The sequence below is a fragment of the Eschrichtius robustus genome, chromosome 8, assembly GCF_028021215.1.
Source record: "Eschrichtius robustus isolate mEscRob2 chromosome 8, mEscRob2.pri, whole genome shotgun sequence".
Taxonomy (NCBI): Eukaryota; Metazoa; Chordata; class Mammalia; order Artiodactyla; family Eschrichtiidae; genus Eschrichtius; species Eschrichtius robustus.
The window spans coordinates 60,068,875-60,094,276 of NC_090831.1; the positions used below are offsets into that span (position 1 = coordinate 60,068,875).

At 37.3% G+C, this 25,402-nt stretch overlaps 1 protein-coding gene across 3 annotated transcripts in view; it reads right to left on the reverse strand.

The window, feature by feature from the left end:
* Nucleotides 1-25,402, reverse strand: part of BZW2 (basic leucine zipper and W2 domains 2) — a 57,833-nt gene that overhangs the window by 22,876 nt on the left and 9,555 nt on the right. For all 3 annotated transcript variants that reach the window (XM_068550563.1, XM_068550562.1, XM_068550565.1), the window contains exons 2-4: nt 16,509-16,573; nt 7,621-7,797; nt 3,319-3,422 (exon numbers count right to left, since the gene is read on the reverse strand). In XM_068550563.1, the coding sequence (XP_068406664.1) occupies nt 3,319-3,422; nt 7,621-7,797; nt 16,509-16,573 (346 nt within the window). The remainder of the gene's footprint in view (nt 1-3,318; nt 3,423-7,620; nt 7,798-16,508; nt 16,574-25,402) is intronic.

A 25,402-nucleotide genomic window follows, 5' to 3' on the forward strand; every position in this document is an offset into this window, starting at 1 on the left:
TAGTTAAACATTCTCAGACTGTGATATGAGAACTATCAGCATTTCAAGGAGTTATTATGACCTGAGGGAAAAAGAGGATCAAAATGCACACGTAGGGCTTCCCTGGTGGCGCAGTGGTTGAGAATCTGCCTGCCAATGCAGGGGACACGGGTTCGAGCCCTGGTCTGGGAAGATCCCACATGCCGTGGAGCAGCTAGGCCCGAGAGCCACAGCTGCTGAGCCTGCGCGTCTGGAGCCTGTGCTCCGCAACAAGAGAGGCCGCGATAGTGAGAGGCCCGCGCATCGCGATGAAGAGTGGCCCCCACTTGCTGCAACTAGAGAAAGCCCTCGCACAGAAACGAAGACCCAACACAGCCAAAAATAAATAATAAATAAATAATAAAAAAAATTTTTTTTAAAATGCACATGTAGAATAAAACAAATTCACTCGAGAATGTAACAGGTGAGAACCAAAAATAACTTTGATGAAAATGAAATGAATATAATTTTAAAACTGTGTGATGTAGAGATTGAAAATAACTGAAACTAAGCGGATTAGATATAATCACTTATATACTGGATATGATGAAGAGGAGATCAGAGTTCAGGGGAGATTATACTCCAGGTGAACACAAACACGAATTCAGCAGATGAGCAATAAAGATTACTGGCCTCCACAATCCAGTTAGAATTCTCAAGCAGGGTTTGCAACTGTGTCCGTGGAATTCTGGACTGTTTTTAAGAGGAATGATGTTTGTTATGGACTGAGTTCGTGTTCCTCCTAAATTCATATGTTGAAGTCCTACCCTCAATGTGACTATTTGGAGGTAGGGACTTCAGGACAGGGTTAAGTGAGGTCATAAGGGTGGGGCCCTAGTCTGACAGGACTGATGGTCTTCTAAGAGCCAGGAAGGGAAACCTCACAAGGAACCAGATCCATTGGCACCTTGATCTTGGACTTCCCAGCCTCCCAAACTGCAAGAAATAATATTCTCTTGTTTAAGCCACCCAGTCTGTGGTATTTTGTTACGGCAGCCCGAACAGACTAATACAATGTTCTTATTTAAATGGGGATTTTATAAATATTATTTTAATAAGTGTGGAAATGATTTCTGAATCCAATTCCTTTCTCTTATACCCATGTGATATACTCTCATCTAAAACTTTGTGTTTCTTCCTTAATGTGATCAAGATGGAGTTCAAGAGTAAAAATTATGGTGTTGCCCTTTGTGAGGAAAGAAAAATGAGCCAGGAGGGAATTGATAACGCAATAAGGAAAAAAAAATAAACTCTACTGAAGTCCTACAAATTTGATTTCCAACTTACACGAGCACTCACATATTCCTTAGTGTGATTACCATCAGGAAAAAGAACTCTCCTTATCCAAGAATGATCCTCCAAATCCCCACAGGTAAATGTTTACATATGAAAGCAAAAGTCATTATACTACCAAAGTACTCTTCAATGAACTAACAGCTTATAAAATTAACTTCCACTCAAATACCTTTCTCAATTTAATCTCTCTCCCTGACTATCCCATTGACCTCTGTCAGTCTATCAGTATATAATAATGTTTAATAAACCTAGAAACAATAATGTATCAAAAGTTCTTTCAAATATACATATTCCATATGAAAAAACAAAATCATAAGTAAAAGAAACTATCCTATTTAGAAATAATGATGAGGTTAAGTCTATATAGATCTTCTTAATTTTATGAGAATAGTAGAGTACTGATTTTTCTTCCAGACCTTCTTATCTTTCTTTCCCAGTGGCACTCAAAGAGCAAATAATACACCTTGTACTTGCATTAATTTAATCCTAACAAAAATTCTCTGAGGAAGGTAAGGCAGGCATTAACATCATTGGCAGACCTGGAAACTGCTACTAAGTATCGGAGCAGGAACAGAACTCAGAAATTCTGATCCTCAGTGAACTGTACTTATCTAATATATCATAAGGTGAGAGAGAATTTTAAAAGAACAGCTTTTGAATTGAGAACATCTGCTTCAGTATCCACCTGGCCCAAGGTGTTTGTGGCCATTGACGTAAGAGAGTAGAAGCAAAGATTTAGAGAGAACACGTTAGAACATCATCCACTGAACCCACGTGCTTAACCTTTTGGTCCATTTTTAAAGATTTCCTTGGTTTTTATCTATTACACATTTCTTAAATATAAAAAAGGGGAAGAAATATCTATGCTAAAATAGCATGTGATTAAAAGAATAATTTTTGAAGTTTAAATTCTTAATGGCCGCATATCCCAAATTACTTGGCTTAGCATGCTTTACACATTTTAATAAACAAAGTAAAGACAGTTTCTAGCATCTGAAATCACGTAGCTGCCAGGGATTCCTATGGCCTTTTTCATATATATATATAATGAAATGTGTAAAACAAGAAGACTTGTTGACCTGGGACTTGCCTTCATGGTTTAGATGGGAATAAAAACTGACTTTTAAGAAGAGTCAGTGAAAGAATCAGAATAGGAACACACCAACCCTAAGCTGGCTGGTCACAATGCACATATGTTCAGCTTTAGAAGGTAATGTCTACAAGGTTGTCCCATTTTACACTACCACCGCTTCCTGATCTTCACCAGGGCCTAAATACTTCTTAATTTTCACCAATCTGATGAATGCAGAAGGGTATCTCGATATTGAAATTTTCTCAATGAGTTTGAACTCATTTCCTTTGTTTTTTGGAGGAATTGTTTCCTCTTTTCTGAAATGCCTGTAAGTCTTCTCCTAATAGGTTGCTTGTCCTTTTCTTATTGACTTACAGTTCTTTATTTAATCTGGATATGAATCCTTTATCGGTTTTATGTATTACAAGTATCTTCTTGCCTCTTTCTTTTAAGCAGCTACCTGAGAGTCTGTTAATATGAATTATTAAACTCTTGGATTGACATATATTGTTTTCATCCTTTGATATTATTACAAGCAACACTATAATAACTGCCACTGTTTGCGTCACTTTACACATGCCACTGTCTGAGGGATAAAGTCCTAGAAGTAGAATTGCTGAGTCAAAGGGAATGTGTAGTTTGTTTTGAAAGATAGTGCTAAACTGCTCTCCCTAAAGCTTGGACCAATATATACTCCACCAGAAATTATGATTCCCCATATCTCTTATAGGTGAAAGGTAAAGAAACTCTACTTTGGTGAAGCTTTAATGTCCATTATCACGAATGCAATTCAGTATCTCTTCTTATGCTTAAGACCTATCTAATATCCCTATTTAAAAAGTGGCCTGTAGAATTTCTGAACCTAATGTTTTCCTAAATCCTGTTCAAATGTTTCCCTTCCAGTACAACAATCTCTCAGTGACAGGCTCTACCTGAGCATAGTTTCGGATGGTTTCGTGATCTTCATTTGCTGAAAACACACAGTGGTTGGTCATCTTGGTCTTGTCACCATCATCTATGCGTGTTCCTCCAGGGGCTAAAAAGGGAAAGATAATGACCATTAGGACGATACTGAAATCAGAAGAGCATTTGCAGAAGAGATCAATTCCTGCACATCAAGGAAAACAATAAAGGTAGAAGTCACATAAACTTTCATAGAATGATATGCATGTGTAGACACACAGTTTTTAGATTATCATCTTAATAAAATTTTGTACAGGTGGTTGTATTTATTACAAAGGGCTAATTAAATCTTGTACATAAATTAACTGCATGAAAATAGACTCCTGAAGGAGGTGACTTTTCTAAAAACTAATTTACTTATAAAAGATGCATACATGTTATGATTTGTTTACATTTCTAACATAATGCAAAGTGGTTGTTCGATTTTCTATTCCTACCATAGTGTATGATGAGATTGTTGTTCTATATACTTGCCTTCACTAGATCCTATCACTACAAGTCTGGTTCTTTCCAAAGTATATCCTTAACCATGGCAGCTAAACAATAACATTTGTTCAGTGAATTTAACTTGATTATTCTCAGTGCAGTTCCTGATGTTTTCCCACATCAGGACACTTTTCAGGCTTGATAATATTTTGCTAGACTCCAGTTCACCAATACTGGAACTGCCCAGACCTGGCTTTTACAGATCTTGCTGGTTTCTACTTCAGTAGGTATTTAAAATGTTCCCTCCTCCACCAACTCAGTTATTCACACAGGGTTGAACAGTATACACTCTGACCCCTTGTCATTTGTATTTGATCACCCAGCAGTTGCATTGGCTAGGAAAGAGTGTATTTTATCCTCTCTAATCTTTTTTCCCCACGGCCTATAGAGTAATCATGGAATAAATGGATAGACCAAAAGAATGCCTTTTTTCCATTCCTCAAGTTTCCTCATTCAAAGGCTCCTCCTGTAAGTTTCAATGGTGGTCATTACAAACGTTGGTTGATTAGAAGACCAGAGTCAGAACACTAGGTATTTTTGTTTTCTGATTCTACTTTATCAGAATAAGGGTAGAAATTTGAGCAAGCCAAGTTAGAGTAATAACTATTATATACTCAACACGTATTTGCAGAGTATACACTTGTATAGGCCACTCTATTTATTTTAGTGTTTTGATTTCAGTCATATTTCAGATCTTTGGATGAAATGAGCTACACATAGCCAACTCTTTTACAGACTCCGGCATAGTTTTATAAGTAAATTAGTTTTTAGAAAAGTCCGCTCCTTCAGGAGTCTATTCTCATGCAATTAATTTATGCACAAGATTTAATTAGCTCTTTGTAATGAATACAACCACCTGGAACAAAATTTTATTAAGATGATAATCTTCTAAAAACCCTGGGCTAATGATTCCTATCTGATAGAAGTTACATAACTGAAAAGTCTGATTTTGAAACTACAGTCTTTTCTCTTAAGAGGTAAGATCTAAAAATTGTATTCCCTTACAAAACAAAATATTTGTTATACATTGATAATATTGCCACACCTCACATTTAAAATTTTGTTCCCTGATATCGGGATGAAGTATGAATTGCCATTTCTAAAAATTTTGGTGATCCTGCCGTTTTTCTCAAACTAGAAGTAAAAGAAAAGTATTTCCTTTTTTTTAAATTTTTTATAAATTTATTTATTTTATTTATTTATTCTTGGCTGTGTTGGGTGTTCGTTGCTGCGCGCGGGCTTTCTCTAGTTGTGGAGAGCGAGGGCTACTCTTCGTTGCAGTGCGTGGGCTTCTCATTGCAGTGGCTTCTCTCGTTGTGGAGCATGGGCTGTAGGCGCGTGGGCTTCCGTAGTTGCGGCACATGGGCTCAGTAGTTGTGGCTCACAGGCTCTAGAGCACAGGCTCAGTAGTTGTGGCACACGGGCTTAGTTGCTCCGTGGAATGTGGGATCATCCCAGACCAGGGCTCGAACCCGTGTCCCCTGCATTGGCAGGCGGATTCTCAACCACTGCGCCACCAGGGAAGCCCTGAGAAAAGTAAAGTATTTCTTGTGTCTAATCTTCAAAGGGTACAACTGAAAAACCAAGATAACTGTTGTCTCAAGAATAACAGGGGAAGGTAAATATTTTTGTGGGAGTGAAGAAAATTCTTACATACTCCATTTGTAAACAAAATGTTTACATAAAAAGAATGCACCTGGCTGACTTTATTCATTACATCATAGGTCTGGCCTCAGTAGACATCTGGGGTTGTACTGCCTGTGCTCATAAGTTGTACCAAACATTTGCCCTCCCCTCTTTTGGATGGATAGGTGTGGTGTGAAGGAGTGAAATCTAGGCTGCAGATATAAATTTGTTGATCATCATTATAGAGATGGTAAATGAAGTCTTGAGATAATCAATGCAAAGCATATAATTTTAAGCATATGTAAGGGGACAAATATGGAAACGTAGGAGTCATGTGAGAAGTGGCATCTAGAGAGGTAGGAGGGAGTCTAAATGGTCCCATGTAAGGCAAGAAAGGAAAGCATTTCAAGAATGATGAAAGGGTCAACAGTGCTGCCAGGAAGGCACTAAGAACTGAAAAGTGTGCGTTGAATTGACTGGTGAAGTCATGTGTGACTTTGGCAAGAACCAAAACCGACCAAAGACTACTCTTGTATAGAACTTACCAGTGCATCGATAAAAGTATACCATAACTAAGGAAATTGAAAAAGCCAATAATCACATCAGGAAAGGTTCAATTTCACTATTAATTATAGTTTTCATTCTTTTTAGAATCATCTAAGGTAACATAATACTCATGGGCACGAAAGGCAACAACATACTGCAGAGTAAACATAAAACAGCATGTAGAGTATCACATTTGTATAATATCATCCCATTCTCAAAAGTTTATGTATTTCGGTAAAGAGATTTCTAGAAAAGAATTAACCAAAATATTAACAATAGCTATCTCTGTGTATTGGGATTTGAACACACTACAAAGAGCTTTTTATACGTGGACTTGAATTACCTACAGGGATAAACTGAGACTTTCATAAATGATAACAACAAAATAAACTTGGTACGTAGTGAAAACCAGCAGTTCAGATCAAAAGGGGGCCTGAAAGTAAACGGGACCAGGTACCAGCATAGATAGATCTAAGAGCTCAGAGGGAAGAATTAAAGGGTAGCTCTACCTAAAAATGTACGTATACACCCTGTCTTAAAATAGATTGGCTTAAGCAGCATTTCTCAATGAAAGGCACTCACAGCATGCTGGGCAGGGCAATTTTTCATTGTACTGAATGTTTCTTGCATAGCAAAGTAGGTGGCATACCTGGCCTCCACTCCCAAGTCTTTGTAGCAACCAAAATACTTCCACACATTTGCGAATGTCCCCTAGGCAGCTGAAACTCACTGGCCTGGGGATCTGACCATTTCCAGTGATTTATGGTTACCATAGGAACTAATTTTGAAAACCAAGTTCTAAGAATAACTATGAAAGGAAAAATGGGTGGTTGTAATACCTAATAAACATTTAGAACAATACACCATACCACTTAAATAGTATTCTGAAGCCTTTCCCCCTGATGTCCCTGCTCTATAAGACATAGTTTTTATTTTGCTTTTTATCTATCTTTAACAATTTCCAAACTTCTATCTTTAATCCTTTTACCTATACACTCACAATTACAAGGATTTTTTAAAAACTAGATTTAAACTATATTTCGTAGACATTTAACTTTCTATGGATGAAATGAATTTTAATGAGAATTAAATTTAATGGGAATTCTTTTTAAATTTGTTGACACAGTTAAATCTCACTGCTCGCTATACCAAAAAAAAAAAAAAAAAAAAGAAAGAAAAAGAAAAAAAGGGTGGGACTCAAAAGAAAGGTGCTATGGCAATTGGGATTTAATGATATATACTGGAAGGATCTAGATGACAAACATAAAGTTATACTCTACTGCAGAAATTACTCCTCCTAAGTCCACTCCAGAAACATTCAAAGATTAGGGACACATGGAAAAATTGGCTTTTATCTAAAGTCAAGGGGCCAATCGTGTTGTATGTCAACAAAAGTCCTCAATGCTATGCCTCTCTTAACTAACAATCATTTCATAGCCACATTAATACCATTCTAAGTCGTAATCTATGTAAAAGTTGTAGAGACTCCCACGTACATTTTTTTATCAATTATCATAAATGTAAGCTTATAAAGATTCTATCTCATAAAAAAATATTTCAGTAGAATTGAAAGTACGTAATATTACAAGAAGGTGCTCTAATGTGTGGTTTACCGAGCATACTACCAGCCACCAGGATATCGAAGAGTGTGTCTGCATAGCGACGATAATCTAATCTTGAGCCTGTAGAGTCCAGAAACTTGGCTACAGCTTCAAGGTCGTCACCAGCTTCATTAAGTCCCTGGACGAGTGTATCCCTGAAGACTGTGGGTTCGAATTTCTCTTTTTCATCTAAAATAAATACAGAATACAATTATTCTTTTACTTACACAACATATTCCCAAATGCAACCGTACGTTTCCTTTGTTCACTGGTTTTTATTTGATAGTATGATTATTTAAAAGTTGAAGGATGATTAAGTTTTTCTGCTAGTTTTTCATGTTAAAGCCCTTGTTTAAATATTTATTCAAGCAATTTATTTCTGTTTAAAGGGGCCACACTCTATCTAATACATTAAAAAATTGATGATTGATCATTTGTGTCACTCATAGGATAGGCCAATGTAATCTACTAACCCTATCTATCTGATAAACAATAAAGTATAACAATCAAAACTTAAAATTTTGTTCCACTTAAGACAGAAAAAGAAAATGATCCGGGGAGAATCACTTAAGAATAAGGGAGAATATATAAACAAACAAAATAAAGATTGGGAGGAAGAAAATCAAGAGGGGTATCTCTTTTTAAATTTTTTTAATCGAGATATAATTGACATATGATATTATATTAGTTGCAAGAATACAATATGATTTGATATTTGTATATATTGCAAAATGATCACCATAATAAGTCTAGCTAACATTCATTACCCTACATAGTCACAAATTTTTGTCTTGTAATGAGAAATTTTAAGATCTTTCTTAGCAACTTTCAAGCATGCAATACAGTATATTTTTTAACTTTTAATTTTATATTGGAGTATAGCCGGTTAACAATGTTGTGATAGTTTTAGAGGCACAGCAAAGCGACTCAGCCATACATACACATGTATCCATTCTCCCCCAAACTCCCCTCCCATCCAGGCTGCCACATAACATTGAGCAGAGTTCCCTGTGCTATCCAGTAGGTCCTCGTTGGTTATCCATTTTAAAAATAGCAGTGTGTGCATGTCAATCCCAAACTCCCAAACTATCCCTTCCCTCCACCTTCCCCCCTTGTAACCATAAGTTCGTTCTCTAAGTCTGTGAGTCTGTTTCTGTTTTGTGCAATACAGTATTATTAACTAGAGTTATTATGCTGTACATCACATCCTCATTACTTATTCTACGATTGGAAGTTTGTACTTTTTGACCACTACCTTCACCCACTGCTCCCTCCCCACCACCTCCTCACCAGTGTGCCTCTGGCACCCATCAATCTGTTATCCATGAGCTGTTTTTTTGTTGTTGTTTGTTTGTTTTTGTTTTAAAGATTCCACACGTAAGTGAGATCATACAGAATTTGCCTTTCTTATTTCACTTAACATAATGCCCTCCAGATCCATCCATGTAGTCACAAATGACAGGACTTCCTTCTTTTTATGGCTGAGTAATGGACACTTAGGTTGTTTCCATATCTTGGCTTATTGTAAATAATGCTGCAGTGAACATTGGGGTGCATGTGTCTTTTTGAGTTGGTGTTTTCATTTTCTTCCAATAAATACCCAGAAGTGGAGTTGCTGAATATGTGTAATTCTATTTTTAATTTTTTAAGGAACCTCCATACTGTTTTCTATAGTGGCTGCACCAATTTACATTCCCACCAATACTGTTCAAGGGTTCTCCTTTTTCCACATCCTCACCAAACACTTGTTATTTCCTGGAGGAATTTTTTTTTTTTAACAAGATAAATTATTCCAGAGTACTTAAATATTTAAAAAATATCGTGAGCTATACGTTTATGTATCCAGCTTCAGAGCAGATGTTCTCAACCTTCTTGGTTTCATGACCCCTTGACACCCTTCAGAAGTATTAAAGATTCCAAAGAGCTCTTGTTTATGGAGGTTACATCCATGGATACTTACTTTATAGAAATTAAAGCATAAAATTATTTATTACATGAAAAATATTAGTGAGAAGAGAGGCACTGTTTTACACTTTAGCAAATCTCTTTAATGTCTGGCTTAATGGCAGACAGATTCCCAAACATGCTGCATACAATTTGTTGCAATATCACACAACCTGCAGCCACCCACTGTAAACTCATGAGAGAATGTGTGAAAGGTGCAAATAATATCTCGGTATTTTATTTGAAAACAGTTTTGACTTTGTAGACGCCCTGAAGTATTTCAGAGGATTTAGGGGTACAGATATTATGTAAGTTCCTCTCCTCAGCAGACTCTAGAGGGACTTCTTGTGGAAGGTCAGTTTGGAGCAAAATCTTGAACAAAATAAAGATCATATGCCATTGAAAAAATGTGAAGATAGCAAACTAGGGGTCAGAAGAGGTGTAAAAAAAAAAAAAAAAGACTAGGTTAAAGGCAAAGTATCTAGGATTCAGTTCAAAGGATTTCACCTTTTCCCCCCCTTATGCAGAGTCTTCATATGGTGAGAGAGGGGCAAAAGATGAAACTAGAAGTTAAAAAAAAAAAAAAATTCTATCATATGTGTCTTTAGAGATAAGTAGATATTGCAACTGTTAAAAAAAAAAAAAAGAAGGAGGAGGAGAAGAAAAGAATGCTATAGAAAAAGAAACATTTCATGAATAAAAAAAAAGTTCCTAGAAATGAAAAATATGACAGAAAAACATAAGAACTCAACTGAAGAGTTAAAAGAGAAAGCTGAGAATATCTCTTAGAAACTGGGAAAAAAGTCAAAGACCTACAAAATAGGAGCAAAAGGATAAGAAAAAGAGCAGACCAGTCAAATGTCCAAATAATAAGTGAATAAAAAGATTTTTTTTTTTAAAAGGAAAGGAAAGGATTTAAAAATTTCAAGAAAGTTTTACAGTACTGAAGGACGTGAGTTTCCCAATGAAGGACTGTCTAGGGATCCAGCACAGGGATTGAAAGTGGATCCACAAGGTGCATTCACTACTGTGAAACTTCAGAACACTGGGAATAAAGCAACCCTCTGAAGTTTCAGGTGCAAAAAACCAAATCACATATAAAGTATCAAGAAACAGAATGACTTTGAATTGCGCAACAGAAATACCAGAAACCAGAAGATATTCCTTCAAAATTCTGAGGAAAAACAATTTTCAAACTAGAATTCCAGTGTTCGGTCACACTACTAATCAAACATAAGAGCAGAATAAACATATTTCAAGACATTCAAGGCCTCAAAAATTATGTTTCTGATACACTCTTTTTAAAAGCGATTGAAACAGATACTACACCGAAATGAGAGAATAACTCATGATTTCACAATCTTAGTAAGTCATGAGATCCCAGGAAAAAGAGAAAAAAAATCTAAGAGGCAGACAACAGTACTCTTCAGGATAGTGGTGAAGCGACATTTCAAGCATTTCACGTTAACAGCTGGACAGTTGGCCTAGAGAGCAAACCGAATGGAAGAGGGTTTTTCAATACAATCATACAATATGATATGATACATAGTCAGAATTCCTTCAATGTAATATCATTGTTAGAGTTCCTAAAGTGTTTATATTAAGAGATTTACATAACAAGGGAAAGGGTGGGGTTGACTAGTTTTAAGGTACAGAAGACTAAGCAAAAAAAAAAAAAGATCGATTATTATTAAACTCATTAAATCCAAAGAGAAAATGGTGTTCAGAAAAATAAATCAAATAATAGTTCAGCTCTGAAGAACATGTACCAAGTCACAATAATATGCACCCTAAACAGGAGTCTAGCTAAAACTGTGATATAATGAAAGGACGGGGAACGAGAAGAGGTTTGCAGGTGGGTAGGGCGTGAAAGAGCCGAATCCTTATCTCCCATAGGAGGAAATGCATCTAGAATACCTCCAACAGAAACATCAAGCATCAGCCATACAGGAGTGTTATTTGGCCACAGGAATGCAAATGCTAAAAGAAGCAGTTAAAGAGTAGAAGGAGTTCTGCTGGGGAACAGACTTGCTGCTGTTAGAACATGTCTTGCAGAACTGTTTGACTATTTAAACCACGTACACGCATGACTTTGATACAATTAAAAACTACATGTAAAAACCAGACAGCAGCTGCCTGGTTTGTACAGACTGCCTACCTACAGTCTAACAGAAGGGATGTGCTGTAAGGGGTTAATACCACAGCTTCAGAAACAGAGAAGAATGGCATTCCCAGTACCAGCCAGAGTCACGCAGCATAAGATACCATGAAGACAGATGTAAATTAACTTGAACACTATTCGTCATGAACAAGAGATAAAAGTCCTTTTGATGCCATAAGCAAAACATTATGCAGCCAAGAACATGCAAATGTTGACCGCAGGAAAAACATAATTGGGGTCTTGTTGTGAAGCGGGGGAGGGAGAGAATGGGCACCCTAGAAGCGTAGATCACGGGGCGCGGAAGAAGTGGGTAACTGTGACCCACAGGATGAACTCATTGGCAAGCATCATCCCCTACTCGGGGTCCAGCCAAAGGGTAATTCACCACCCACCTTGGGAAGAAGTTCCCTCTCCTTGAACACAAAAACATGAGAAGTAAAAAGACCAAGAGCTGCTTATTAAGTCTCGTGACCAGCTCCCAAAATCAATTGAGGCCATCTGCACAATGGCACCCCAACATGCTTTGACGTTGACTCAGGTGGTAGAACAGACTTTGGTGGTTTGAAAATTACAAATTCAAGACACTGGAAAATATAAGTTGGGCAATAAGGTAAGCTACAAATTCACGCAGACAGCTTTGTTTTGAATCTAAGAGACAACTTAAAAACTTTTCTTTGTAAAAAGGCCCTCATCCTCCAGTTATACTTTTCCAAAAGACTTGCTAAGGGAGAGGGAAAGTAAAAGGAGGAAGACAGCACATCATGGCCAGAGATATTTCAACAGTGAGTAATAATGCACTAGGTCAAAATGATCACGTATAGCTTAGGAATCTTAAAAAGTCATGATGGCCTGGGAGGATTAATGATTCTCTTGCAGGATGAAAAGCAAAACTCCCACCTGCTAAGATAAGTGTCCATCTAGAGGAAAACAAAATTCCTGTACAGGAAAATGGCAAGAACATTATTGGAAGTTTGGGGAAACAAGACAATATTTTACCCATAGGTTCTTTTTCATTTCATCTGAAACAACCAACGGTATATACGATTTGTATTTCATTTGAGGACAGTGTAGCAGAAGTACCAACAAAATCCTAACGGAAATATGCCATTGCTTCCTTGAGTTTCCATTTGGCAGGTCAAAACTCCCTTGAGGTAGGAAGTACACAATTAGGGTCTCACATTTATACTGTGTTGGTGAATCACAAGTGTGACACTGAAGAGTCAGTCATAATCACCCTCACACAACGTAGAGAAACAGGCCTATTTCTGACACTCAAATACGCCTGTAAGTTATCTAAATACATTGCTTTCTCTAAGAACTATGGTAAATGGTTAAGACAACATTTTCCGAATGTGTTAATTAAGTGACAAATAACATAATCTACCCTCCCTTTCTGAAGGTCACTGAGTTACAGTAAATGAATAAGAACGATCATGGGTTTTCCAACTATACACACACAGATTTACTTCCGTATATATTTAAAGATTTACCTCATTAGTTCCTAACACCACTTATTACAAATCTAAGAGTGATTTAAAACCACCAAAACAGATCTAAAGCCTCAAAGAGATACCTGAGTATGTGGCCCCTCTGGAGGCCTGAAGTTTGGTCATTTTTTTCTCTCCTATTTTCACTAATTTTAATCCAATTTCTCCACAAACTTTAGAGGGAGGCCAGTTCAATTATTAAATATTTCATTTCACTAAGCGTAACAATGGCTCAGGGGAGAAGCATTCATCCTTTCAGATTCCTCCAAGTCACACTAGAAAACATAATTTCTCTGGAGAAAATATTATAAGCAAGATGTGCATATTTCACAAAGGATACATTCGATATGATGTGTCCTACCATGATGTTTAATTTTGATGTTAAGCAAAAAGAAATACATTTTTATACTAACTTGGCAGGGAAGAGCATTAACTTTGCTAGGAAATACGTACAAACTGAAGACAGAGCTTCAGAAGACAGCCTACTAAAATGACCTTGAAATATCCTCCGTAGATTTTTTTTTTCTCGGCTCTACAAAACTGCCAACCATTTATCTGAATTCAGCCCCATCATAATAGCAGAAGAAAAGCCAAAGCACGATGAATCGTCAGGATGCAATTCACTATTATGAAAAGCAGAAAATGAGGTTGACTCCATTTTTTTTTTTCCAGTCAGCAGTTTGGCACAAAATGGCTCAAGTACTGCTCTAACCCCCAACAGACCCGAGTTATATAAATCTAGATCAACTGACAAATGATAGATAACGTATTTCTGGGTGGCTCTCTGTGAGTATTCCCGCAGCTATCAGACACAGGCACAATCTTGCCCACCAAATGAATCAGAGGCAAACCAGTTCAGTGTTAGAGGTAACCTTTACAGTCCAAAACTTAAGACTGACCGTAAGGGCCAGTTTACTTGCTGAATCATGCCTGCTCTTGTGCAACACATCCTTGGGCCCTCTCCTGGCGCTGGAGCTCAGCTACCGTGAATCAGCGTCACACTAAGAAAGCTGCCTGAGTTGGAGATCCAGGTCTGAGATTAACACGCTCCCTCAGTGGGCAGGCGATGGCAAACCTTCCTTCACCTCACAGTTGGGCATACATTAAATATTATCACATTACTAGGCGCAACAATACCTTAACTGTAACTAGGTTTCTGATTAAGTCCTTTGGAAATCATCGACGTCATTTATGTTTTTCAAGACGGCTTTAAACAATGAGACAAAGAACGCACGCTGGTTGCAGCACCTTGCATTGCTATCTGCTTCCAGATTTCAATCCGCATTGTGTAGTGGGGGACACAGTTTGTAAGAGGGCTAAATATAATAGAAGGGGGTGGTTCAGACTATACTTGTACTTAGCTTATGGGGATGAGTCAAGGATGCAAAAGATAAAAATAAAAAAGAAGAGTACAAGACAGAAATACTATACAAAATAACCATATCTTTTGGTTTTTAAAATATTTTTTAATTTTCATTTTTTTAGTGGGAATGTGAAGCTTTCTGGCAGGTAGCATTTACAGTTAAATTTAGTCCTTACTGCTACCTAGTAACTCTTGCAATCTGTTCTAATTCAAGTGATCTATTGTACTGAGAATTCTTTTCTTTCTACATAACTACACTTGCTACTTACATAGACACAGCATTGCAAGAGAACTTCAGCTACATGCATTGGCTGGAAATGCCAAAGGCATGTGATATAGTTTATCAATTCAACAATTTAGCACTTGATGACCATTACATGGCATTCTGCTTCATAATCAGCTATGAGGCCTTCAAAAAGATATTCAGTCATCCTTTATCTTTACACATGATACTTCCTTAAATATTTTTCAGTCACTCTCCTCAGTGTTAGTCAACATAATAATTTCATATCATGTTTCATATTTTAAAAAGTTTCCCTATTGGGACTTCCCTGGTGGTCCAGTGGGTAAGACTCCATGCTCCCAATGCAGGGGGCCTGGGTTTGATTCCTGGTCGAGGAACTAGATCCTACATGCATGTCGCAACTAAGAGTTTGCATGCTGCTACTAAGAAGCCCACATGCCGCAACTAAGACCTGGCACAGCCTAAATAAATCGATAAATAAATAAATAGATTAAAAAGTTTCCCTATCAAGTTTTGGCTCAACTACTCTTAAAACCAAGAGGATTTCTATATAATTATGCAAAACTGATTAAATATTATAAAAGATTTAAAAATTCTTTACACAAAAAGAATGGGAAGATGAACATAACAAAAAGAAGTCACTCACATATAGAAATTGTACCAGCCATCACCAAACTGGCTGTATCACTTCTCTTCCCATGATAAAAGACACTTGAAAATATCCTGAGTTTTACAGATATTTAGGGCAGTAAATTTAGTTCGACTTTCTAAATTCTGAAAAGGTTAAAACTCTTCAATATCTTCCCTAATTTACTCTTCTCTTAGTTTTACTATCTTGGCTTATGAACGTTTTCTTAAAAACACAAAGAAAGCAAAAACCAAATGCAAACGCTGATGTTAAAAACAGTAAAGTTTATCAACTGCCTTCAGAGCCTCACATGAGAGTAAGGCAACCTGAACAGATATAATCATCCTCATTTTGTAGATGAAGACACAAAGCTCAGACAAGTTAAATGACTCGTCCAAAATCAAACACCTAAGTAACTGGCGGTCCTGAGGCTTGAATGCACACCTTCAGATTTTACAGTCAGAGCTCAAAAGACAGAAATTAGTGAGGTTAGGTGGAAACAAAGATAATCCCAATTCTTCTTTGTGGAATTAATTAAGAAACCTCAGCTAGAATTGGAGTCCGGACAGGCCTGTAGGGGGAGCTCTTACACCCTGCCATGCATCATCAATTACTCCAAACAGGAAGATAATTATGCCTTCCTCTCTAGTCTCCAACAGAAAGGTGTTGCCTACTTTACTATCCGGAAGGAAGAAGAAAACTTCTCTCCACCTAACCACAGCCCAGCCAATCAGAGAATGTACCAGACCAAACTATGAGTAGCCGCCATACTTTGGACTCCCAGCTTCCTCACGTGGACTGTTGGGTTATTACAGCTCCTCTCAACTCCCCTCTTTTCCCTATAATAGCAAGTTCCGCTTCCTTGTTCTCTGACTTGCCCCATAGTTCGCATACCCCGAACTGCAATTCCTCTGGGCTCTTCCCAAAGAAACTCGCTTTTGCTACTAAAATAACTGGCTGTTGTATTGTTAAACGGGACATTCACCAACCTTATATTTTGATTAGAACTTTAAACACACATTTCCCCCAACCCCGTCCCCACCATACACACACAAACACACAACACAACCTACCCCTTTTCCGAGTTTTGAACCGCTGGCCTGTTAGCACTGGCTTCTGATGCTTATTCATAAAATTTCTGAAAACCAAGAAAATAAAGATTAGGCACTTCAAATAAGCAGTTCATATAATATATGGCTAATAATCATATGTTTGACTTCACCCATACTAAATATACTTTTTAAAATGAGATAATTGTAACTACTGAACTAGCAAAACTTTTAAAGTTTAATAATATCTAGTGTGGACAAAAGACACAAGGAAAATAACCACAGACATAAACTTTGATATAAAGGATAAACTCCATGCAATACTTTTGGGAAGCATTTGGTGAATAGCTATAAATATTTACATGCGCATAACCTACGGTCCAGCAATTCCTTTACCAGGAATTTATTCTACAGTTATACCCACACAAGTATGCAAATATACGTGTATGTGTATATATAAAAGGATTTAGCTGCAACATTGTTGGATGCATAAAAAAATGGAAGTTGAATACCCATAAACCTATCTAGTTCAATAAGTTATAAATAAGCCATCAAATGGAACTACGAAGCTTTACAAAATGAATTATATCCAATGTACTACATATGGCCCTGGCTACCTCTCTGATTATGTTTCCTACATCTACCTCTTCCCATCATTCACTGCTCCAGCCACATTGCCCTCTTTGCTTCTTCCAGTGGGCCAGGGAAGCCATTCACGCGGCTTTAACTCTCTGCACTCACTCAAATGCCTCCGTTTCAGAGACCTTCCCAGACCACCCTGACTAACAAGACTCCTTCTCTCTCTCTCCCTCTCCCTCTCATCTAGCTCTATTTCTCTTCATAGCTCACAGCAGCCCCTGTCATTTCATTAGCATCTGTTTGCCATGGTCTGTTTCCCCCAAGAGTAACATCCATGTGGGTAGGGACTTTGTAGGTTTTACTCAATACTGTATCTTTAGCACCTAAAACAATACTGAGAGTAAGCATTTAAATTTAATAAATAATTGTCAAATAAGCTGTTGCACTGATATGGAAAGATGTTCAAGTAAAATTGTTAAAGGAAAAAAGCAAGTTGAATAAAAGAGTGTAAAGCATAATTTTTTGGTTAAAAAGAGGGGTACACGTAATATTTCCTTTTCTAGGCAAGGAACATTTAAGAACGATACAAGAAACTGTTATTAAGCTTTTCATTTGTTTGCTTAACTTCAGAGGATGAGTATTTGGGTATTTTAAATTCTCCTATTGGATTTAATATATAATTTAAAATATCAAAAATTATCTTTTAAAAAAGTGAAAAACCTGCCCTAAAAGACCTTTTACAAACTGAGAATAACCTTGCTGGCATAAATATTACAATCTGAAAATATGTCTAGATTGCCTAAATTATGAGGACCAAACGATTAAGATAATGTCAAGCAAATTATTTAATTATCTTTCAAAGATTTTTAAAATTGTGATTTGAAAATGTCTAGATTTTCTCCATTACTTATACCATTAAATAATCAAGAAAATTTGCAACATTAAACAGTAAATTATTTAATTATATCTCAAAATTTTTAAAAAATCCTCAAGAATGTGGAAAAATTATTATTCAGTTTATGTACCAAAACTTTCTTCCAACCCCATGAAAAAAGAGAAACGTGTATTTTCACACAGAAAGCAATCTGTTTATCATTGAAAACTTGAATCACCACTTTTAAAGTGAAACTAAAAAAAATTTTTTTAATAAAGTAACAAAGTCCAAAAGTAATTCCTTTTATGGTTTAAGTAGAGAGAATTTTTATCAATCCTATAAAGTGAACTTACTACATCCTGCTTTGAGATGTAAAGGTGACTAAGCCGGATTCCAAGCCCTCAAGGAACACAGAGCCCAGCAGAGATAAAATACAAACATTTAGGGCTTCCCTGGTGGCGCAGTGGTTGAGAGTCTGCCTGCCAATGCGGGGGACGCGGGTTCGGGCCCTGGTCTGGGAGGATCCCACATGCCGCGGAGCGGCTGGGCCCGTGAGCCACAACTACTGAGCCTGTGCATCTGGAGCCTGTGCTCCGCAACGAGAGAGGCCGCGGCGGTGGGAGGCCTGCGCACCGCGATGAAGAGTGGCCCCCACTCGCCGCAACTAGAGAAAGCCCTCGCACAGAAACGAAGACCCAACACAGCCAAATAAATAAATTAATTAATTAAAAAAAAAAAAAACATTTATAGTACAATGTGACAGGTGAAACAACAGCGGGACACACCTAGCTAACCAGTATAGAAAAGGGATTGATTGCTGTATGTGTATGGGGCAGCAGGTGCACAGTGAAATGACTACAAATGCAGTAACCTTAATCAATGAAATCTCATTTCATTTGAGAAATGTTGGAAATAGAGTTTCTAACGCATTATTTATATTCACTGCAAAACTCTTTCATTCAGAATTTTCCCTGTTGGCATTTTCAACAGATTCACTCTATACCAGCAAACATTTCCATTGGAGCACAAGTAATAAATATACGTGTGTGTGTGTGTGTGTGTGTGTGTATGTGTGTGTGTGTTCTCCTTAATGTTTCCACACCTCCCAAAACACAACAAATACCGAAATACCATACAAAATCTTTTCTTGTGTTAGCGAAGAAAAATACCTGTTAAGAAGTTTGGGTCTCCTACTGAGATACAAAACCAAAAATAGAGCCTGAAACTCCTCCAGGAGGTGAACATGCAAGGAAGGAGTTTCCTTTTTTGCCAAAGATGTTTTTATTTTAGAATTAAAAAATATTTTTAAAGTGGGAGTCCCCTCTAAAAGACTTATTTTAAGGTCTAGAATATAAACATATAGAATTCCCTAATTAACTCTACCTTTACACCTTGTTTCTGTTTTCCTGCTAATGGGAATTACTACCAAACACACCCTACGTTGGAGAGAATTACTCTATTTTAAAAATTCTTTAGCTCTGTTTATACTTTCTTTAGTTCTAAATACGAAAGTTTCTTTCTTCATAGCCCAGTTATGTAGGCTTATCTTACACTACCTCAATATAGTCTATGTGGAAAATAATAAAAGAACACATAAACATAAAAAAATATGCAAAGATTTTGACATACACAACATCCAAAATAAATCAAACAAACACAGAGACTCACCTACTGGTACTGAAAGACTAAATGAAGATATTCTGTTCACCAAAAGTCTCTATCGTTTAGCTGTTACTATTTGGAGTAGAGGCTTGGCTTCCCTCTAAATTTAGCTCTGGTGCTACATTATAATCTGCTCCAGTGAGGGTCAGCCTTTATAAGGCACTCACTGAAGCTCTGGCCGAAGAAGAGCAAGGGCACTTTGACTAAGAAACTGTGCTAGCTTAAACCTGGGAAAGTAACAAAGGGAGAGTAACAAAGGCAGTTCTCTTAGGCCAATGTCAAAAGCTCACTTTTATTAGACTGCATTACAACTTACAAGTTGAAATAAACTAACATCATGATGATTTGGCTTCCATAAAAGCTATAACCCAAACACTCACATAGAAAATAAGCTCATGGGACTTCCCTGGTGGTGCAGTGGTTAAGAATCCGCCTGCCAACGCAGGGGACACGGGTTTGAGCCCTGGTCCGGGAAGATCTCACATGCCGTGGAGCAACTAAGCCCGTGTGCCACAACTACTGAGCCTGCGCTCTAGAGCCCACGAGCCACAACTACTGAGCCCACGTGCCACAACTACTGAAGCCCGCATGCCTAGAGACCGTGCTCCGCAACAAGAGAAGCCACCGCAATGAGAAGCCTGTGCACCCCAACGAAGAGTAGCTCCCGCTCGCTGCAACTAGAGAAAGCCCGCGCACAGCAACGAAGACCCAACACAGTCAAAAATTTAAAAATAAATAATAAAAATAAATTATTAAAAAAATTAAAAGAAAAGAAGCTCATGTCCCACCAAACTGGAAAAGCTCCACGGTTTAAAATAGAATTTTAAAAAATTGTATGTAAAGTGGTAAAACAAAATGGATTTAAGTATTTCACATGTCATCTAAGAGACTAAATTTCTTGCATAGTTTAGAAGATAAAAGAAGGCCATAAAAATACTAAAACGAGCCAATCAACCAAACATTAGAAACCAGGTACTTTATTAATGAAATAAACATTTTTGAATCAATTTCTATTTAAGTCTAAATGGAAAAGTTTAATTGAAAGATTTTTAAATCTAACATATTAGATAAATATCGCCCCACCTCACTTTATTAATCTTCTAACTGCCCTCGTGCTCTTTTCATATTCCACCCCTTACTCCCAACCAGACTCTGGGTCCAAGTGTGACAATGGGCCAGCAGCATTGAAGGGTCTCATGGCTATTGTGTATTAATCCTGCCACTTGCCCTGCCCACCCTGAGTAGATTGACACCTTGCGTGTTGTCTTCCCTCGTATTCTTCCTTAATTCTCTCCATTCTGGAAAGTGTCTGATCTATCACAGAAGGCCGTACCTTCTAGTTGTCCCTACTAGTGGATGCCTGTTCTCAACCAGTAATCAAGAGATTTGGCCTGATACTCTATTCTTGCCTGTTCTTCTGGTCTGGCTCATCTTTGAAGTATGATAATCTGCCTCATGTAAGGCATTTAATATTACTAATATATGCTACACATAAAATAACTATGCTATTCAAACAACCTTGACATTATAAATACGGATACTCTAAGGTAGAGTCAATCTTTTTCTATAAAGGGATAGAAAGAAAATATTTTAGGCTCTGTGAGCTACATGATCTCTGTTCCAACTACTCAGTTCTGCTGTTATAGCCTGAAAGCAGCCATAGGCAATATATAAATAGGTGGTCATGGCTGTATTCCAGTAAAACTTTATTTACCAAACAAACAGTGGATCAGAATGGGCCCCCAGGTTGCAGTTTGCCAACACCCATCCTGGAGAGGTGTACCCAACAGAACTATCTGTGACCGTGAAAATGTTCTATATCTGCACTGTCTAATATGGTAGCCACTAGACATGTGGCTATTGGACCCTTGAAGTGCGGTTAGTGTGACTGAGGAACTAAATGTTTAATTTTATTTAATTTTCATTAATTAAAATTAAAATTGAAATAGCCAACGTGTCTAGTGGCTATCATGTCAGGCAACCCAGTTCTAAAGCATTCCCTATGGCCCAACACACAAACTTGATAAAAAGGTGAAAACACACTCAAAGAATAGGAATTTTTTAATTAATATTTTTCAAATAAAGTAGCTCTGCAGAGCATTTTGCCCAAATTTCAAAACTATGTGGCTACAGCAGGAAAGAAAAGAAAAAGTACCAAACTTCAAAGTGAAACTCTCTTGGTACCGTCAATATTACTTAAGACAATGGGAAGAGAGAGACTTCCGATTCTAAGATAATAAAAATTATAGGGCAACAAGATTATCCCCAAAGTATAAAGTGTGTCATAAAGATGCAATAACACCAGCACACAAAACTCAAAATATAACTGACCCACTTTACTGCAACGTTCTCAGGATGTACTCTGTGTTTAGGAGCAAGTTTCAAGAACTACCTTTTATTCTATATTTCAAATGGGTAAAATAATTTACCATAAAAGAAAACTAAAAATTGCCCATAATTATAAACTATTCTCCTTTCCATTAAAGCTAAAACTGCAAGAACAAACATCATAAACTCCTGTACAAAAAGTTGTCATATCTAGGGATCGTTTGGGTTGATAACATTGTAGCATCCTTCTCTCAAAAGAAAAACAAAATTAAATTGCTCTGTGAAACTTTAAATTATGAACATTCTAAAGCGATAAGCTAAATATTTGCCTATAATTACACTACACAATTTTGTTGCCCAGAATAACATTAGCTTGTTCAATATCCTTACCATGATTTTGTAACAGCCTCTCTGGACTCAAAATCACCCAGCCTCTACAACAAACTTCGCTCTAGCTCCTAGAAAATTCTATCTAAGTTTCAGTATTTATAATAATTGAAAAAACATTAAAAATTTAAAATAACAAATAGCCTACCTATAAAAGAAAAAATGTTTCTAAATAAATTCAAATATTTCTTTAATACAAAAATATTACTGTTATATTCATATCCTCTTCATTCTTTTTTTTTTTTTAAACATCTTTATTGAAGTATAATTGCCTTACAATGATGTGTTAGCTCCTCTTCATTCTTATAATTAATGATATAAAAGAACAAAGATATCTTTCTTAAAAAGCACAAACTTAAACTATAGTTCTCTCCTCAAAATTTTACAACGGTAGTTTGCAGCGAGGGACATTAATGGTAGGAACTTAAATTGTGCTAAGCAACGATCTTTTAAGAAAGAGGGATCAAAGCCCAAAGGAATTGTGTTGTGAAAAAAGTACACTGAGTTAACTATATTCATCTAAATCTGCCTTAAGAAGACATAAAAGCATCGTGATTAAATTTTCATTATAATATTTCCAAATTTATTTCACTTCTTAAACTTTATTTTTGAATAATGATTCTTGCTTCCCTTTAAATAAAAATATTCCAGAAACTACATTTTAAGTATCAATGTACAACCTCTTCACTGAAATAAAGACAATTACATAATGTCACTTATTTCATCTCAACGAAGTTATTTTCAAAAACTTTCAAGAAGTATAAATTAACTCTGAAATAGTTTCACACTGCTTATCAATTCATGCCATCTACTCAAGGGACTCCGTAAGCAGTCCCTGGGGCAAGCACATGTCCTTCTCTGGGCCCTTCCACTTTCCCCAGTTGGGATCTCTCCCAGGCCCTTCCCTTCCCCCAACAACTGACCAGCCCCACTCAGCTTCCCAGATGGCCTAATCTTGCTGATGTCATTCTTATGTCTCAACACTTTGAAAAACACAAACACACCTTCAACTACACACCTTGAACATACTTTGGCTTTTAGAAAGCTCATTCCTCAAACATAACATTTCAGGGTATCTTAATAGCAAAATGTCTTAAAACCTCTGTTCTAGTTAAGACCCTTAGAACTTTTGTCTGCAAGACAACAGGATAGTGATAACAATTGCATACCTACGATATTTCAAGTTGTAAATTCAGAGAATTTAGAGGAAATGGTGGCATGAAACAGAGAAATATCCAATGATTAAATGTCTAGCTGTGGTTTAAATATATTTATTAATTTATCAAGTATTTTAGGGGGGGCTTATTGTGTATCAGGCATTGTACTGGTTTCACTCCAGGGTTAATTTTGTTCCCCAAGGGACATTTGGCAGTGTCTGGAGACATTTTTGCTTGTCATGCTGGGAGAAGGGGGGTGCTACTGGAATCTAGTAGGCTGAGGCCAGGGACGCTGCTGAACAATCTACAATGTTGTAGCAGAGCCCCCTACGACAAAGGGTTATCTCGCCCAACGTTTCAATTGTGCCAAGGTTGGAAAACCCTGCATGAAAGAGGAAACAAAGGTAAGCAAAGCCAGAGATGGGCCTTGCTCTCAAGAACTGAAAATTGTGCACACAGGTCTAAACACATCAGAGCAGCAAGCAGGCAGATATTTCCTTGAAAGACTTATTTCTGTTTGCCAAACATTAATGTCAATTGTAGACAAAACAAATGCATCACCGAGTAGCTCTGGTAGGGGGGGTGATGATAATGGGGAGGGGCTAGGTATGTATGGGGGGAGAGGGTATATGGGAAATCTCTGTACCCTTCTCTTAACTTTGATGTGAACCTAAAACTGCTCTAAAAAACAAATTAAGTTAAAAAAAAAAAAATCAGCAGGGAGTGGTGTTAAATGCCAGAGAGCAAGTCAGTTGATTAAGGCTAATTTTGTATCAAACACAAAACTGATGCAAGTGTTTATGACTATCAGTACAAATAGAAGACTAGAAGATAAGTTATTATGGCCAGGGGGACTGAAGTCTGTTCCTCCCTTCTCAGCACTGTAATCAAGGAGGAGAAGATGACAGAAGCTTCTGGGGAAAAAAATAACACCCTAGACTGGTAACTAGTGGGAGAATGTTGCTTTGCAGCAATGGCTTTTACAAAACATGGGAATGAAACTTCAGGAAGTTCAAAGGTGGTGATGGACAGGAGTCCAAATGTCTTCTCACTTGTGAGTTCTCTCAACCAGGCCACTCGGGCCCCCATCCTCCCAGGAGGGGAACTGCCCAAGCCTGTCTAACAGATGAAGATTTGAAAGGTTGCACACACACAAAAAGTTACCTACCATACATATGCCTATTTCACAATGAGGACAGCGTGAAATGGATAGAAATGCCCAAGCCTAGCCTGGGACTTAATGGGACACAGCACACTGATGATATGAAACTGTATACCCAGATACAATTTTAAAGGAGTGGATTACAGTAACTCAAATTGAGAGACAGAGAGAGAAAGAGAGAGAAGACCAGTGCCACATTACAAACTTTCAAGTATACTTTTTCAAAAGGCTTAAAATCATTCATTTGCATTCATTTATTAAACATACCTCTATCTGGTACTGGTCAATAGGGATGCAGATGGGACCAATCAGACAAGATACATAGACAAGATGCATGGTGCTCACTTTCTAGCAGGTGGAGGTTTGACCCACGCACTGCACAGAAAAACCTGGCAGTGTGAGTTAAGAAGAAGTAATGGTCTCCAGTATGTTAAAGTACATCACATGATGAATTTGAGTTGCAGTTGTGTTTATTAATGCTTTAACAATTAAACGTGTGTTGCATTTTTGTTTTTTTTTACGTTTTAACTTATAATGGATATCCATGAAGTATGGAACACTTTGAAACCCGAAGAACTAAACCTAGACCCTCATCTCACACTGTGATAAGGTTCTGAGATGTCACGCCACTTGCCTGAGGTCAGGCATTCCATTCTAACCTTGGTGATAAAGCAGAGATCAAAGCAGAAAAATCAGGCCCTCACAAACACAGAAGGGTCAGGGCCAGAACCCGTCAACTGTCTCCCTGCAGTGCACTTCTCCAAAGAAC